At 40.3% G+C, this 18072-nt stretch overlaps 2 protein-coding genes across 14 annotated transcripts in view; both read left to right on the top strand.

The window, feature by feature from the left end:
- Rbm25 (RNA binding motif protein 25) overlaps positions 1-7556 on the top strand; it is a 50920-nt gene extending 43364 nt beyond the window's left edge. For all 13 annotated transcript variants that reach the window (XM_030246877.1, XM_006516164.4, XM_006516168.4 and 10 more), the window contains 3 exons: positions 511-609; positions 2284-2331; positions 5932-7556. In XM_030246877.1, the coding sequence (XP_030102737.1) occupies positions 511-609; positions 2284-2331; positions 5932-6024 (240 nt within the window). In that variant the 3' untranslated portion in view covers positions 6025-7556. The remainder of the gene's footprint in view (positions 1-510; positions 610-2283; positions 2332-5931) is intronic.
- A 5024-nt stretch (positions 7557-12580) lies between these two features.
- Positions 12581-18072, top strand: part of Psen1 (presenilin 1) — a 46944-nt gene continuing 41452 nt past the window's right edge. The window contains exon 1 of the mRNA NM_001362271.1: positions 12581-12722. The gene's annotated coding sequence lies outside the window, so the exon portion shown is untranslated. The remainder of the gene's footprint in view (positions 12723-18072) is intronic.

An 18072-nucleotide genomic window follows, 5' to 3' on the forward strand; every position in this document is an offset into this window, starting at 1 on the left:
GTACAACTTAATAGTCTTTACACACACAATAAGCTAAGTGACATATGGAAAAGAAAATGTGATTTTTTTTTTTTCTGAATTTGTGTGACCATGCTTAATGTTTTATTGCTTTGTTCATTCATTTTCCTGCAAGTTTCATGATTTTATTTTTCTTTATACAGTTTTTAAATATGTATCTTATTTTTATTATCCATTCATCTGTTGATGGATATCTTGGTTGGTTCATCTTTCTTTATGTAGTAAATAGAGTAGCAAAACCATGGAAATTCAAATGGCTGTTTGGTAGAGTATAGTTTTCTGGGTATATCATAGGCATAGAATTCTGTGTCTTGGTAATTCTGTTTCTCGAAATGTAACTGGACTGGAGCTCACAGAGATCTGCTGGTCTCTGTCTTTCTTGAGTGCTGGATTGAAAGTCTGTGCCCCCACACTTGACTCTTGAATGAATTTTGTGTGAGTATAATAGAAAAGTTTAATTTATTAGTTCTTCAACTAGGCTTTGTTTTGCAGATACTGATGGAACGAAGAATCCGGCCATGGATCAATAAGAAAATCATCGAATACATAGGTGAAGAAGAAGCTACATTAGTTGATTTTGTTTGCTCTAAGGTTGGTCTTTTTCTGCCTGCATCTACACAAAATTTATTCAGACACTTCTAAAGTAAAAAGTCCAAGTACTTAATAATTCAATTTTAATTAAGTGACCTGATATTTGAAGTCAGCTTCCTTTCTCAATCTTAGACCTATCATAAAATAGCTTTGATTCATAGGGAGGACAGAAACGGTGTCATCACTTATGTTTTCTCCTTTTCTATTGCAAATGCCACTTCCTGTCTAAGATTTGAATTTTGCAGAGATGGAAATTAGTCAGTTTCATTGGTAGTCACCTATCTCTGGTAGTCCTGTTATTAAAAGTGTTTAGCATGTACTGATTAGAGTTCTTGGCAGACACAATGTTTGTGTTTTATGGCAGTTTTTCTAATTTTAACCTTGTAGCAGTCTTAGGGTATACAAGTTACTAATATTATCCTTACTCCATTTATACATGAAAAATTAAACCTTATGAAAAGGTTGTGTCTTGGCCATTATTGTACAGTGTGTAAGGACATTTTAAATCCTACAGGCTGTTTGTTTTGTTTTTGTTTTTTGGAGACAGTTTCCTATGGCCCAAGCTGACCTTGAACTTGCATCCATTTCCTTAGTGCTGAAACATTTAATGACATGCACCAGTACATCAAACCATCATTTAACAAAATGTGTATACTGTAGTGTGTTTTCAAAACAGATTTTCTTTTTATTAATATAAAAAAATGGTTACTATAGTTAGATCACCATATCCCTATTGCCATTCTTTCATTTTGGAGAAGAAATACTTACTGACTTCTTCATTTATAATGATTATCGCATTAAGACATAGGTAGCCATGCTGGGCTTTATTTGTAGCCCTTTAACATTTAGTCCTGGGGAGGCTGAGACAGGAAGATCTCAATGAGTTCACGGCTACTGTGGTCTATAGAAAGAGTTTCAGGACAGCCAGTGCTACAGGGTCGAACCCAAGTTCCACAGATTCAGTAATCTTAGCACTTGGGAGTCTGAGGCAAAGGATCAGATGTTTGAGGTCACCCTAGGTTACATAGCATGAGGAGGTTGGGTGAGAAGCAGCTTTTATAACCAGGCATGGTGTCTCACACACCTCTATCCCAGCACTCAGGCAAAGGCCAGTGGATCAAGACCAGTCTGGTCTACAGAATAGAATGAGTTACAGAACAGCCAGAGCTATGCAGTAAAACCCACACAGAGTAATCAATTTAAAAAAAATAGATTTATTCATTTATTTCATGTATGATGGGTACACTGTTGGTCTCCTCAGATGTACCAGAAGGGCGTGTTGGATCTTATTACAGATGGTTGTGAGCCACCATGTGGTTGTTAGGAATTGAACTCAGGACCTTTGGAAGAGCAGTTAGTGCTGAGCTATCTCTCCAGCCCCAGAAAAATCAATTTTAAAAGAAAATTTAAAATTCAACATGGAAGTAATGATTGATTTGCCTTTAGTGATCAAGGTCTGGGGATAAAAAGCTAATAGAACCAGGCTTGGTGCTACTTGCCTTACATTAGTGAGGCAGACAAATTTCTCAAGTTCCAAGCCTGCCACAGCTACACAGTAAAGTCTTGTCTGAAAGTAGAGCAGACTCCCCTAGGTTCAAGAAATATATCCCTACCATTTAGAGGTTTTGTATCTGTGTTTTATTTCTTTATAACAGCTTATCTGTTTCTTTTTAGGTTATGGCACATAGTTCACCACAGAGCATTTTAGATGATGTTGCCATGGTAAGTTAGAAGAACATTATTACTTTAATATTTATGTGAACAATTACTTTATAAATTTAATGCATTTCCTGGTATTATTGATCTGAATTAAAATTTGAATATGATGGCAAAGATATCAGCAGTAAGATTTATAATTACCGGGGGCTGGAGAGATGGCTCAGTGGTTAAGAGCACTGACTGCTCTTCCAGAGGTCCTGAGTTCAAATCCTAGCAACCACATGGTGGCTCACAACCATCTGTAATGAGATCTGATGCCCTCTTCTGGGGTGTCTGAAGACAGCTACAGTGTACTTACATAAATAAATAAATCTTTAAAGAAAAAAAGATTTATAATTACCAAGTATCAATTGATAAGATGTTTTAAGATAGGTCTCAGTCTTAGTCCAGGCTAGCTTAGAGCTCAAAACAGATCTGAGCCTCCTGGGATTGCAAGCATATGCCCCAATTGTTTCTGGAGACGTGAAACATTTAAAAGTTTATCTTGATTTCTTTCTCTTAACCATTTTGATCTCCCTCCCCCCTTTATTTATAAAGATTAAAGCATATATTTCTATTATATGCTTGGTAACACTAAGTACTGATAAATGCAGTGGGCCTATACAAAACTGGGAAGTGGATACACAGATACTGAAACCGTACTGTGCTTGCTATTAAGGAGTGTGCTGTCACTGCGGAGGAGTGTGACATCTACTGGTTGTTAGTCATTGAAGGAAATACATGATAGGGATTCCTCTGAGACATTCACATTGCAAAAGTATTTGGGGGGCAACCGTGCTAAAAAATCAAATTCCTAATTGCATTTGATTTTTATATTATTGTCTGTGTGATTACTTTTTTTAAAAATTTATTCATTATATGTAAGTACACTGTAGCTGTCCTTAGATACTCCAGAAGAGGGCATCAGATTTCACTTTGGATCATTGTGAGCCACCATGTGGTTGCTGGGATTTGAACTATGGACCTTCGGAAGAGCAGTCGGCGCTCTTAACCACTGAGCCATCTCGCCAGCCCTATGTGATTACTTTTATTTAACATTGTGATTTCATAAGCAGAGGGAGAGAAGGAGTTTGCATTTTAAATAAGAAAATTGTTACATGAAACACAAGGATAATTATGAAGAAAAGAAATTTGAGTAGAATTAGTCATTGGAGTGAATTAAGGACTGGTAAGCCAATGAAGTTGTTTGGGATTAGTTCGAGTTAAGCAACTGGAAAAAGGTTATTAACAGAAAAACAGTAGAAATGAGCATGGAATTGCACACCTTTGTCCCAGAATTTAGGAATCAGAGGCAGAGTTCTACTTAGCGAGACCCTGTCTCAGGGGGAAAAAAAAAAACCATAACACAAAATTAGTTTGTTAGCCCAAATGATAGCCAGTATATATCATAGCCTTGGAAATTCTGAAGATCATTGAGACAAGGAGTGGAGAAAAATACTGGGGCTAGGTGTCAATACTGTGACATATATGTTTTCTTTTTTCTTTTAATTACTCATTTTATGTAGATGAGTACATGGTAAACTGTCTTCAGACACATTAGAAGAGGGCATTAGATCCCATTATAGAGGGTTGTGAGCCACCATGTGGTTGCTAGGAATTGAACTCAGGACCTCTGGAAGAGCAGTCAGTGCTCTTAACTGCTGAGGCATCTCTCTAGCCCCAGCATATGTGTTCTTACCCCAAACAAATAAACATGTAATTTTTAAAAATTGCTTTTTATAAAAAGCTTTTATAGGCGTATGTGTCATTAACTTCTTTGGTCAAATATGACGCTTTGTAACCAACATAGTAGACGTGTCCTTGAGCAGAGGTGTATGTACCCTTTGTATAGACCCGGGAGCCCCAGAGGAAACCTATAAAAGTTAAAGTCCTTGTTCATATAATAGCGTTCTCTAAGTGCTTACTGCTTAAGCATGAGTTCTATGCCCCAAACCTACTGAAAATGATGAGTGTGGTGGTATGCTCTTCCAGTCCCAGCATTAGGGAGATGGAGAAAGGCGAGCTTGCTGCCTACCCTTTTCTAATCGGTACGTGTCCCCATCTCCATCTCTGTCCTAGAAAGAGACCTTGTCTGGAAAAGCAAGGTAGACAGCACGTTGGATGACAACTCATGTTGACTTCTGTCCTCCATGAACACACACATGCACACACACACAAATACACAGTAGGTACACATACATCAGCATTCCAAAAGCTGATAGATCAGTGATTAAGAGTACTTAATGCTCAATCATGATAGGAAAATAATCTAGTTTATTCATTCGACAGGAGAGAAAGATAAATTTGTTCAGTGTCTTTGTACTTGTGACAGTGGTGTTCACTCAGTACTGTTTACTGCCTCTAAACACTGTAGTCAATTCTCATGTAATGCTTAATTCACTATCACATGATCAGCATTTGTTGACTGTAAGGTAAGATGATAGCTAAGTCTGGTTTGGACTAAATAAAGTGTCTAAAGCACATAGTTTTTGGGCTGGAGAGATGGCTGAGACGTTAAGAGCTCTGACTGCTCTTCCAAAGGTCCTGAGTTAAATTTCCAGCATTCAATCACATGGTGGCTCACAACCATCTGTAATGGAATCTGATGCTCTCTTCTGATGTGTCTGAGGACAGCTACAGTGTACTTATATGCATAACATAAATCTTTTAAAAAGGTAGTTGTATATTTAATTTCTTCATAAATATCTTCTGGTTTGTTTGTTTTAGTTTTTTGAGAGTTTCTCTGGCTGTCCTGAAACATACCATAGACCAGGCTGACCTCAAAAAGATCTGCCTGGCTCTGCCTCCCAAGTACTGCGTCTGGGTATACAGGCATGAGCCACCACTTTCTTGTAAACATCTTTTTTTTCTCTTTCTTCTTTCTTCTTTCTTCTTTCTTCTTTCTTCTTCCTTCTTCCTTCTTCCTTCTTTCTTCTTCTTTCTTCTTCCTTCTTCTTTCTTCTTTCTTCTTCTTCTTCTGATTTATTATATGTTAGTACACTGTAGCTGTCTTCAGACACCCCAGAAGAAGGCGTCAGATCTTGTTACGGATGGCTGTGAGCCCTGTGGTTGCTGTGATTTGAACTCAGGACCTTTGGAAGTGTAGTCAGTGCTCTTAACTGCTGAGCCATCTCACCAGCCTGAGCCACCACTTTCTGTGTCCTCTAAATTCAGTATAGTAAGCTTTTGCTTTACCTATAAAGTGGTTTGGCTAAATATGTATAAACATAATGTCTATAAAACTAACATCAAAATAAAAAGTTGTATTCAAATAATGTGGAGTCAGGATTTGTGGCACAGTCTTGCCTATAAGGTGGGAGCAGGAACTTTTGGTCATCTCACTTTCATTTAAGTGTACGTCATGCCTGGGCCGTGTGTCTCAAAATCACATCAGTAAAAAAACAGAAGTATATTGAAATTATTAGTATTTAGTAAGTCATTGAGTTTGGCTGAATCATTATCTTTCTTTGTACCGTAAATGTTGTGTTTAAAATATTTTCATACTGGACAGTTGTTCTTTTAAGTCATTATGTTGATTGTATTTGGTGGATGTTTTGGTATGTTACTGTTGTTTTAATATACCAATAAGTATCTTTACATGTGTTCCTGTCTTTTATTTTCTAGGTACTAGATGAAGAAGCAGAAGTTTTTATAGTCAAAATGTGGAGATTATTGATATATGAAACAGAAGCCAAGAAAATTGGCCTTGTGAAGTAAAACTTTTTACATTCAGAGTTACATTTCAGATTTCTTCTTTCACACCCTTCAAAGGACTTTGAATTTTCGGTGTCTTCAAAGACATTTGTGAGATCTGTAATTTTTTAATGTAGAAAATGTGAATTCTTTTGTCCTCTAATTTGTTGATGCTCTGTGTACTCACTCGGGTGTAAAGCCATCTGTGTCCTTGGTCCTCTTTATGCTCACCAGGCACAGACTACTGGTGTGTTTTATAAGCTGCAGCTACTGTACACAGCCTATCTGATAGCATCTTGTTCTGCTGATTTGTTCCTTGTAAATATTAAAATGGCTCCCCAATTCTTTTGCAGAATTCTACTTACTATTAAAACTGTATTGTATAGGCGCCAACATGAATAAGTTGAATACTAGTCATACCCTTACAGCCTCGTTCCCACTTTCCTGATCAGAAATGGCAAGCCCTTGTAAAGGCATGGAGTTTAAAATTAGAGTGCAAAACCTAGCAGACAGGTCCTTCCTAATGTATCTCTGTATTAATGTGTTTATGTGAATGTATGTATAAAAGTCTTTTTTTTAATTTTTTTGGTGGGCTCCCTTAAACATTTCGTAATCATCAATGCACACATAAAGGAAAAGTGATAATTGTGCCAACCCAAATACCTAGGATAATTACGGTGTATTTTCCAGAGACTGGTATTCTGCTGTGAGCAACACACTGCTGACCAGTTTTGTGTTCTTCTGTGTATAGGATGATACATCATAATCTTATCCCTCCCTCCACCTGATGGCTCAGAATTGAAGCAGAGTCTAGAATTCTGGAGCATTTTGCTCAATATATTTTCAACTTGTCTTCATTTAATTTTGGCATATTCATTTTAATAAAACAATTCCAGAAGTGTAAGGTGGGGGGAGGAGCTCACTTTCTTATGACGGGGATGACCTCAGTGAGAGAGCTATGCTTGCTTAGCATGAACGAGGGCCTGGGTTCTATTCCCCGTACCAATAAAGAAGTGAATAAGGTAAGTTTACAAAAGAGATTTGACAAAACACAATAGTAGTTAATTCACCATGGTAGTTAAAAATGTTTACATCTTTCTTCCAAAGATACATCATCCAAGACACATTCAAGACAATTTTCTGCTCACAAAATTTTATTACTGGTCATCAAGCTTTAACTATATTGATGACAAGAAATCCTTGGACTTTATTAGTAATTCAGAAGATCACTAGGGGCAAAATTTATTTGAAAAGTACCAAGTTCTAAACAGCTCTGTCAAGAAATTAGGTGTGGCTGCTGCCATGTTTGCTTACTAAAAAGATAAAGACTGAGTTGTTAGAATAATGAAACTGTGAGCTTGAGTTACTAGGGTTTTTGGTTTTTGTTTTGTCTTTTTTTTTTTTTTAAACATTTGAGAGGACGTCCAAAACACTGTTTTTAATGTTCAACCTTGACATGGTTTCATTATGTAAATATTTCAGTTATTAAAAATGTATATATTTGATCTTGGAGATGCTTTCTTTGAGTCTTGTAAATAAATGACATTATGTTATAATTGTGTAGTGCATATACTAGAAAACAACCTGAAAAGATGGTATCAGAAGATCAAAGTGACTATCTTATTTTAGGTGAGGCTGCTATACAAATATCTCTCTACGTAGAGTTGATTATATTTTAAATTATGATTTAGCAATCATTCCAGAAAAATGATCCTTAATTATAAATTTATTAATTATTTTTCCAGATTCATTCAACCACCACACCACAACCTTGTTTAAACAGTTTGTTTTTCTGTCTTTCAGACACATCGAACTTTTTTTTTTTTTTTTTTTTTTTTGGTTTTTCGAGACAGGGTTTCTCTGTTTAGCCCTGGCTGTCCTGGAACTCACTCTGTAGACCAGGCTGGCCTTGAACTCAGAAATCAGCCTGCATCTGCCTCCCAAGTGCTGGGATCAAAGGTGTGCGCCACCATGCCTGGCACACATCAAACTTTTGCTTTGACCCTGTGCAAGGGTTTTGTTGTTCATTTGTTTGTTTTTGGTTCGCTTTGATTTGGTTTTTTGATAAGGTTTCTGTGTGTAACAGAGCCCTGGTTGTCCTGGAACTCCGTCTGTAGACCAGGCTGGCCTCGGATTTATCGAGAGCTACCTGCCTCCACTTCCAAGTGCTGGGATTCGTATCATGTGCCACCAGCCACTGACCCATGCAAGTTTTTTTCCGTTAGCTAATACTAACATACAGTTTTATTCAGTCGGATTTACTTTCTCTTACTAGTCTCATACCTGCAAAAACTAGAAATGATGTTATCTTTTACGAGTATACCTGATCCTGTAAAGCACCCCCCTCTCAAGTCATACACTCACCATCTCAGCAGAGCTGGCATCGTCATTTGTGTTGCAGAAAAGATGGAAAAATTAATAGTTCTGTATACTTTCAAGTAGATTTTGTCACTGAAATCTTGTATATAATTCTCAGTTTTAATAGATCTGTGCATTCTTTCCTGTTAGGTTTTATATTGGGTTGATCTGCTCATTCAAGTGATAAAAACACATGAAGGTTTTACAATTAAAATGCTTTTTCCTCAGTTGACTCCAGAATAAATTTTAAGTATGTTAGCAAAAAGAATAGTTAAAATGTTTGATAGTTTTTTCTCAAATTTTAATGGGCACCTTGGTCAGCTGCTCTGTCTTCTTAAAATGCCTAAGTGATTAAGTAGGGTAGGCAATAACTGAAATTTTATAACTATCAGGTTTTAAAGAGAATAGCATTTTTGTTATGTTTTTTGAGACAGCTTTTCAATCTAGTTTAGGCTGTCCTAGAAACTTACTATATCACTGCTTCCTTCCATTGCAATCCAAAGGGTTGGGTTACACATGTACAAGTGTTGTGATGCTTGCGGAAAGAGTTAGCTATGCACAATTTCTTCTAGTGAGGATCAAAGTAACCTCCAAAAACAGTGCCCTAGAATACTGCAGATATTCTAAGCTTTATCCCAGCCATCTCCTGAGGGGGGTCTTTAAAAGTTTATTTGAACTATCATAGTGTTTGTTTTGTGTAGTTCTCTGTACTATAAATTACGTAATATCAAGTAATATTTTTTCACAGTAAAATTTTAAATAATCTGGTATTAATACCAGTACTGGTTGATTAACACAGCTTGAGCCAAAATAGATATCTGTATTTTTTTCAACTACCTTGAAGAAAATAAAATCGCACATACATATAAGTAGGCATCCACTGTTTATGCGGTTTGTGTATCCAACTTGGTATGCAGGTCTGTGACTACAGAATAAAGATTTTTATGTCAGAATGGTTGCAGGTTTTTCTGGTTTTAGTTCAGCTTTATCTGTTTGCATTTGAGAGCATGCCTTCATTAATTCAAAAATTTAACTTACCTTTTTTTATTTGCTTTTATTTTTGAGAGACTAGGTGTAATTTCCTTGCCCTTCCCTATGTGAGTCTTAAAAGTGACCAAGTTAAAAACAGTTAGAAATACCTGCAAAATAAATGATTAAAAACATGAATGAAGACATTTTTCTCAAGCAGTGTTTTTAAATTGTATGCCACATCACTTATTATTAGTTGCACTGATAGCCTTTATAAGAGTTGAATTGTGTAGTAGCCGAACCCTCCTTTTTTCCCTCTTTCTTTGTAAGGGGATGTTTTGCTCTGGCAGTCTTGGAACATCTTGCTATAGCAGTGTGACCTTGAACTCATAGAGATCCTCCTGTCTCTGCCATTGTGGGTGCTGGGACTAGAGGCATGCACCACCACTGCTAGAACCTTACCATTTTAAGTCTACTTCTCCCAGAGATTCATTCCATTGAAGTCCTTTCCTGTCCTTTTTTCCTCCCTGCTTCCTTCTGTCTCTCCTTGGCTTTATTTAGGCACCTGTCTGCCCTTGGAGCTCAGTTGTAGAACTCAGTATTTTGCCTCCACTTCCAAAATACTAAGAAACAAGTCAGACAATACTCAGATTCCCTTTTTTATTATTATTATGTATATGAATACACACCAGACTAGGGCATCAGACCCCATTACAGATGGTTTTGAGCCACCATGTGCTTGCTGGGGATTAAACTCATGACCTCTGAAAGAGCAGTCAGACCTCTAAACTGCTAGGCAATCTCTCTAGCCCACTCAGTTCCTTTTTGATAACAAAAGGAAAAATGAATAGTTCAACAGTTTTTTATTTTTTCCTGGCAGCTTTACATTGTTGGTAGTTGTACCCAATTATAGAAACTGAGGAAACATATTTTGATTTCTAGGCGATATTCTAAATAAAGGCAAATTTTTCATTGAAAGATATTTCTGTAGGAAATCATTAAGTTTCTGTGAGCAAAAGTGAATTCTGGTCATATGCAAATATTACTTACCTTGGAGTCATTGTTAGGAAAACCTGGCCTGATTGACTAGGTCCTGGCTTCTAGTGACTGCATTCCTAGTCTTGCCTTGCAGGCTCCTCTCCTAAGTGACCTAGTCAATCAGGCCAAGTCATTTCCTGCTTCACTCATTAGTTGCTACTGGGTTTTCTCATCTTCCTATTGCCAGGTTTTGAATAATGGGGAAAATAAATGCTACACTGCAGAAATTCTCACTATTCTTTGGCACTGTTTGGTCATTCTTAGGTTTTAGTGTTTCTAGACCCTCAATGCTATATTACATTGAAAAAATAGAAAATTATTTAGTATGTGCCTTTCAAATGTCTCAGATCTTATTCACATAGTTAGAAGTGTTGTGTGCCTTGATATTTCCGTGGGTGCCCGAGTGGGATACATTAGCTTCTCTTGGCACTCTATAAACATTGTCTGTCTATTTGATATTCATTGGTGGTTAATGTTTAATCACCTTTGCCCTTCCCTGGTGTCAGTCTTCCCATGTCATTTATGTAATATTTGTGTTTATATCCCTAAAAAGGAATATAGAAAACAGAAGTATCTGTAGTCTACTCAGTTCCTGTCCCCCCTCCCCTTTGAGGGTTTACTTTTACAAGAATCTATTGGAACACTGAGTGTAAATACAACTGCCATTTTTGTCCATTAGACAGTTCTCTTGCTCATAGCTTTCATTCATGAGTATTTTTTTTAAGATTTATTTATTTATTATATGTAAGTACACTGTAGTTGTCTTCAGACGCACCAGAAGAGGGCGTCAGATCTCATGGTTGTGAGCCGTCATGTGGTTGCTGGGATTTGAACTCAGGACTTTTGGAAGAGTAGTCAGTGGTCTTAACCACTGAGCCATCTCACCAGCCCCATTCATGAGTTTTATAACCTAGGTGAACTAAGATTTGTTGTAGGACAGTGAGATTTTTTTATATATATACCAGTACTCCACGAACATCTTTGCACAAAAATGTTTGTCGAAATTGCTTCTCTGTATAGTTTACAGCATTTGCCATTCTACCAAAAGATCGCAATTAATGTAGTTTGCAAATGGCTTTTAGTCTATGCTTGTTTAGCAAGTGTATTGAGCTTGTTCTGTACTGTCTACAATTTTCTGCCTTCTTCCCATATAAGTAAATGATTGAGGGTATAAGTAAATGATTGAGGGAAAACTACCCAAGGTTATGCTATGTCTCCTCCCAGTTGCCATTCCGCTGGCGGAAAAGACTAAAGTATCAAGATCTTAAGCATGAAAATAGTGAAGTCTGAGTTTATTGAAGCAGGGTTGAGAATGTTGGGAGAAAATGGAGATGGATGCTCTACTATTTAGAACGAGGCCTTCTGGGAAGTAGAAAAAAGGAAGTTTGACCCAGTGTATCTTAGTTTGACCTGTAATTTGCTAGGAATCCCAGTCCGATTTCAACTCACTGTCCTGCCCCATCTCCTCCTGAGTGTTATGATTTCAGATACAACACCATCCCGATGTATTTGTCTCTGTTGGGAGTAGAATCTAGTTCCTCGTGTGTGCTCCTTAAGCACATTAGCCGTTTTCTGGTTATTTGGGATTATGAATAATTTCTCTGTTGTTTTTTGCCCAAGTGAAATGTGTGGTGTGCTGTTGATAATTGTCTCTCCGATTAAGGAAAATCTGAGGGATGTAAAAATCAAGATAGGAAACATTCTTTGCTTTCTAGAAGCTTGCCATCTGGGAAGACTTTCAGACTCGGAACCTAGACTAATAGGATATTTCTCAGGTTCTGTTTACCCACCAATCGCTTTGGTTTATTGAGAGTACAAACAGTAAATTTTATCCGTTTTGAGGAACTGTTCAAATAAATACTGTGGAGAAATGGGAAGTGTTGGATTTAAAATGTCACTACAAAACAAGGCACGGTGTCCCCACACATGGAAACCAAATAAATAGGTTCAAGCCCATCCTTTCCTACAAGGTATGTTTGATACCGGCAGGGAACGCTCGAATCGCAGTCTCAACCAAAAACAAGGGAAAATGTCACTTGTAGACTGGAAGAACGCTAGACGCGCCTCAAACCCTAGAGAGGCCTCAGGTCGCGCACATCCTTACATCTATGCGAGTGGATTAGGCCAGCTCCAGCCCCCAGCCCTCGTGGCCTGCGCGCGCCACCGGAAGCTCCGTCCCCTCCCGGGTCTAGGGGCCAACGTCGCCGAGGCCGGAAGTTGCGACACCGGTGAGACCTCTAGGGCGGGGCCTAGGACGACCTGCTCCGTGGGCCGCGAGTATTCGTCGGAAACAAAACAGCGGCAGCTGAGGCGGAAACCTAGGCTGCGAGCCGGCCGCCCGGGCGCGGAGAGAGAAGGTGCGTGCCCAGGGTGTGCGGGGCGGAGGGTGTCTCTGCCGGTCGTGTTCACCGTCGCCTGCCTGCCGGGGGTCCGGGCGGGCCTGTGTCTCCGAGGGCCGCGCTGCGGGCGTCTCTAGGGATGAGGGGCGGGGTCCAGGCGGGCGGAGATCGAGGAACCCCGCGTGGGAAACGGGGTGAAGCCGGTTTCTCGGAACCCAGCCGGGGCCAGACTGAGAGCAGCCTTCTCCGAGCTTTGGTACCCCGGAAGTGCTGGCTTCCCCGGGCGGCCGGGAGCAGATGGCTGGCATCAGGGGTGGCCTCTCGATCAGAGTGGAGCTAGAGATAGAGGAAGCGCCCTAGGCTGGGTCGCCTTGAGCAACTGGTGAAACTCTGCGTCTGGTGCCCCGAGTGTGTCATAGTCCAGAAGTGAGTGAGTGGCACTCGGGGCTAACTTCTCAGTGTGTCTGTTGGCAGGCGAAGAGTCGTATGGCGCTTGTTCTTTCTTCAGAACTGTCACGATGCATGTGTCTGACGCTTGTAGGCGCCTTTAGTGTTTGCTAGTTCTTCCCTTTCACGTTTTCAAATGTGGCACTGCCGCGAACAGAGGCTCAGGCACATCCGCCTGGTAGTGGAGGACGGAGTGCATGAGACAATTGAGGTAACTTTTTACATAACTAGGAGAAATGAGAGTTCCAGTAACAGAAACGTAGAAGAAACGTGAGCAGGACAGGCGATCTGTTCAACTAACGCATAAGATTGACTGGGTTCAAGTTTGGAGAATGAGAGAGAAATAAGGAAGTTAGGCAGTGGTTTGGAAATAGTACTTTTGAAGTGACAGCGGGTGAAGATGGCCTGAGGTCAGAGCTGTAAACTGTAAACATGGGTCACTTAAGTAGATTTGCTGTTTGATGTTGGAGCAGAGAACTGGGTGGACACTTAGGGAACACAACAAAGAGCCAGGTAGAAGGAGGACAACGAGGCTGCTGAGGAGGACGAATGCAGAAACCACAATAGTGCAGTGTCACAGAAGCTGAGAAACACGGAAGCTTCAGGGAGCATTGTCAGCGATAGGAATGAAAGGCCTGGTGTTGTTTTAGAAGGATCTCTGTACCATTGTACCCTTGAAAGATGAGCGTGAACCACAAATACTAGTTTTAAATGTTCCCACAGACACTTTTTTAAAAAATTTTTTAGAGGTTTATTTATTTATTATATGTGAGTACATTGTAGCTGTCTTCAGACACCCCAGAATAGGGCATCAGATTTCATTACGGATGTTTGTGAGCCACAATGTGGTTGCTGGAATTTGAATTCAGGACCTTCAGAAGAGCAGTCAGTGCTCTTAACAGCTGAGCCATCTCTCCAGCCCCACAGACACATTTTTAAAGGTAACAAGAAGCAGTTGAAATTAGTCTTAATGATTTGTTAATCCAGTGTAGCTAACAGTTTCATTTTTAACAGGAAATCCGTGTCAAATTAACTTGTCCTCTCTAGATAGTTAGGAGGCTCTTCAGTGACCAGAAGCAACCCCTGACTACAGTATCCCCAGCACCTGGCACAGTGTTTCCTTGTCTAAAAGAAACCTGATTCCTATTTGCTGCTCCAAGAATCCCTATTTGGTTTTCAGATGTCTTTTCCAGTTCCTTGTTTGAGTGAAAGCAGAAAGAATTTATGCAAGTTAATTAGATGTAAATATTCGTTTTTAATTTAAAAATACTTGTATTCCATCCATTTCCACAGAAGGTAGAGACATTGACTCACAATAAAAATAACTTCATTACAGAATTATTAAAATAACTTTGGGTTGAGTCTTTATAATTTCCAGGTATAGGCGGTGCTTTAGGAGTCCCAGCTACTTGGAAGGCTGAGCTGGAAAATCACGGCCAGCCTGGATAACAGAGATGGTGAATGACTCGAGAGTAGAGCGAATTCATCCACCTGATCTAACCTAGGATGGCCTGTAGTCTGTTTGACAGTACAGATAGAGACCATGTTGAGTCTTATTCTGTGGGTGTGATATGTATGTGTGTGCACCTCTACTTTATATGCAAAGCTGAAGTCTTTGCCTATATGCTCACAAATTCAGAGGCCAGAGGAGGACAGGGGGAGCGTTTCTCCACTGTTTATTGCCTTACTTAAAAAACAAAAATGTTATTTTTGTGTGCAGGGTTGGGGGGGCTTCCATAGTAATATTCGGAAGTCTGAAGTTAGCTCTCTCTTCCCACCTTTATATTAGTACTGGGTACTGAGCATAGGTCTCCGGGTATGTGGGACAAGTACCTTTACTGTCTGAGCCATCTCGAGAAGTCTCCCCCCACCCCCACCCCCACCCCCGCCCCCTGGGCCTTTTTATTTAATTTTTGTTGTTGTTTTGCTTGGTTTTGTGAGACAGGGACTCTCTGTGTAGCCCTGGCTTTCCTGGAACTCACTATGTAGACCAGGCTGGCCTGAAGTTCACAGAGATCTGCCACCACACCCAGCTTAATTTTTAAAAACTTAATTGTGTGTGTGGGAGCACGTGCGCCATGGCACACAGATGTTATAACACACATGATCACTTTATGGAATCCTTCTTGTCTACGATATGTGGGCGCTGGGGATTAAATTCTGCTTGTCAGACGCGGGCTGCACCATGAGCACCAATTTTATTTTATAAGGCACAGTCTCTTTATTGAGCCGAAGCTGTTTCAGCTAGGTGGGCTGTCTGTCAGTCTCCTGGGAGCCTCTTGTCTCCACCTCCCAGTGTTAGGACTGTAGGCGCAGGAACTATGCCTGGCTTGGATGTGATGCTGGGAATTTGAGCTCTGCTCCTTTTGACAGCAAGTGCTTTTACCCACTGAGCTAACTCCCTAGATCCTACTGTCTTGATATACTTTGAGACTGTTGGTGTGTTTCACCATAGACCTAAATGGATATTAATTACTCTTGTGATTCTAAGGCTCTCGGATGTACTATTGAGCATATACTGCCTTTACAGAATCCAAAAGAAAATCCATATTCTAAATACAGTTAATCCTGAAGGTTTGAAATAAATTATGAGCTGATTTTAGCTCATGTTCATTGTGTCTTGTGAGCCCGCCAGTTTTACCATTGCTTTGAAATAAGTTGCAGCAATAAGTCTCCATAGCAGAGCTCCAAACCTCACAGCTTAGAGCACTTAAGTTAACTCAGGGCTCTGCTTCAGGGTGGAATGTGTGGCTCAGCTGGGACCATTTTGATTTGAGCATCTTCTCCTGGGGCCCAGGTTGAGGGGACAAAGACTATCAAACCACTCTGCTGACTTCTCAAGGCAAGGACAGCTGCACAAGCATGGCTCACATATATCTGCCAGTGTCCATCAGCTAAGATTGCATTGATAAAGGCACAGTATAGGAGCTCACATAAAGACTTAGAATAGGTGATGGCTGTTACCCAGAAAGAGACCAAAGAGCAATCTCAGGGAATTGGTTCTAGGACTACTAGTTTCCAAAATCTGAGGATGTCCCAGTCCTTACATTTAACAGTAGTATTTGCGGGTAAGAGTGTAGTCATGTTCAGAGACCTTGCTTGATTCCTAACACTGAAGAAAAAATATGAACCAAAAATAAATATATTATTTATAAATCCTCCGGTGTACTTTAAATCATCTCTCAACTATAATACCCACTAATGTAAATGCTGCGTAAATAATCCTTACATTGTGTTGATTATGAAGAACAATGAAATCTACGTGCCAAATGTTTTCAGTCTACAGTTGATCGACTCCAAGGATCCTGAATTAGAAGATATGAAGGGTAACCGTTCTTCCCTTGGGGAGACTGGTGGAAGGAGAGGATATTTACTGAATAATAATTGTCTCTACCACAGATGGTTCGCAGAGGTGGAGTGGGATGGAAAGAGGGAAAAAGCCACCCTCAACCGGCTGCATCACTGCCCTTGCTCCTTTTAGTTCTGTTACTTTCAGAACATGTCTTGTAGGGCTGGGGGAATGCTTCGCTCGCTCTCTCTGCCTTATGGATCATGGGTCTGTCTTGGGTATTCCTAAGTCAAGTTCTGGAATACAGTTGAGGGTTTGCTTACATTCACTGTGGTTTTTAGAAGCCCAGGTAGAACAGGGTTTGATGGTACGCACTTGTAATCCTGGCACTCAGGAGTTGGAAGCAGGAGGACCTCAAGCACAAGCATCGTGAGCAAGACCTGTCTCCATAAATGCAGAAACACCAGGGCGCACCTTTAACAACAGTGCACAGGAGGAAGAAGTAGGAGGACCTCTGAGTTTGAAGCCAGCGTGATCTTCATAGCAAATTGCTGCCCAGCCAGGGTTACATTCTGAGACCCTGTCCCAAACAGACAGACAGCCAAGGAGAGAGATGGCACTTAGTGGCAGGACACTTTCCAAGCATCTTTGCTTCCCACCAACCAAAATAAGTAAATCAAAATTCAAACTCTAATCAGAGTTTGAGTTCCCTATCAGGGAGATAAGTAGGAAAAACTGCGTGGGGCGCGGGAGGGTGTGGAGGGTCCTGGAAGAGAGGAACAGCCTGTTTGTGCAGTCTGCCTGTCAGCTGTGATACCTGGCCCCAGCTTTCATGATAAAGCTTTAGTTTGTTTGACAGGCAACCTTGAGATCATGGGGCTTTCGGCAGACTCAAAGGGCGGAGAGATGAGGGAGTAAAACAAGAAAAGCTGGGTCTTGAGAACTCTTGTCCTCTGAGAGTCAGAACGCCACTTGGTGGGATGAAGTGCCATGTTACCATGAATATGTCACCCACCTCCCAAACTTCCATCATGACGTCTTTAAGTCTGCAGCTCAGAACAGAGCCCACTATTCTGCCCCTCTGCCTTTTCTTGTAGGCCCCTCAGCTCTCTCTTTGGAGTATGTGCCTTGCTAATAAACTTCTGCCTAGACTACATGTCTGTGTCTAGTCTGAGTCTTCTTCTTCCCCACTTCAAGACAGGAAATGGAGTCCTCACTTCAGGCCATGGCGGCAGCAGCCTGATTGGTAGGAAAATAAATCAAGAGCTTGAAAACGTTATTTATTTATTTATTTATTTCCTGCCTCACACCTTGAAAGCTTTTTAGCACTATAGCCATTTATGTAGAGCAAAAAAATAATTTTGGTAGTTTTTAAAGTGGTAGAAGCTGGGTAAGTGGCTTAGGGACATTCCGCCACAGGCTCTTTGTGGTGATAAAGCCATGCTTATGTCTCACTGAAGATGTTTTGTAGTGTACCAGTTTTATTTACATTTGTCTCAAGAGTTAGAAAATGAGTTCAGTGTACAGTGAGATGGGAGAAAGTACCTGTTGGCTTTTTTGGGGGGTGAGAGAGTTCGAGACAGGGTTTCTCTGTGTAGCCCTGGCTGTCCTGGAACTCACTCTGTAGACCAG

This window comes from Mus musculus, chromosome 12 (genome assembly GCF_000001635.26).
Source record: "Mus musculus strain C57BL/6J chromosome 12, GRCm38.p6 C57BL/6J".
NCBI lineage: Eukaryota > Metazoa > Chordata > Mammalia > Rodentia > Muridae > Mus > Mus musculus.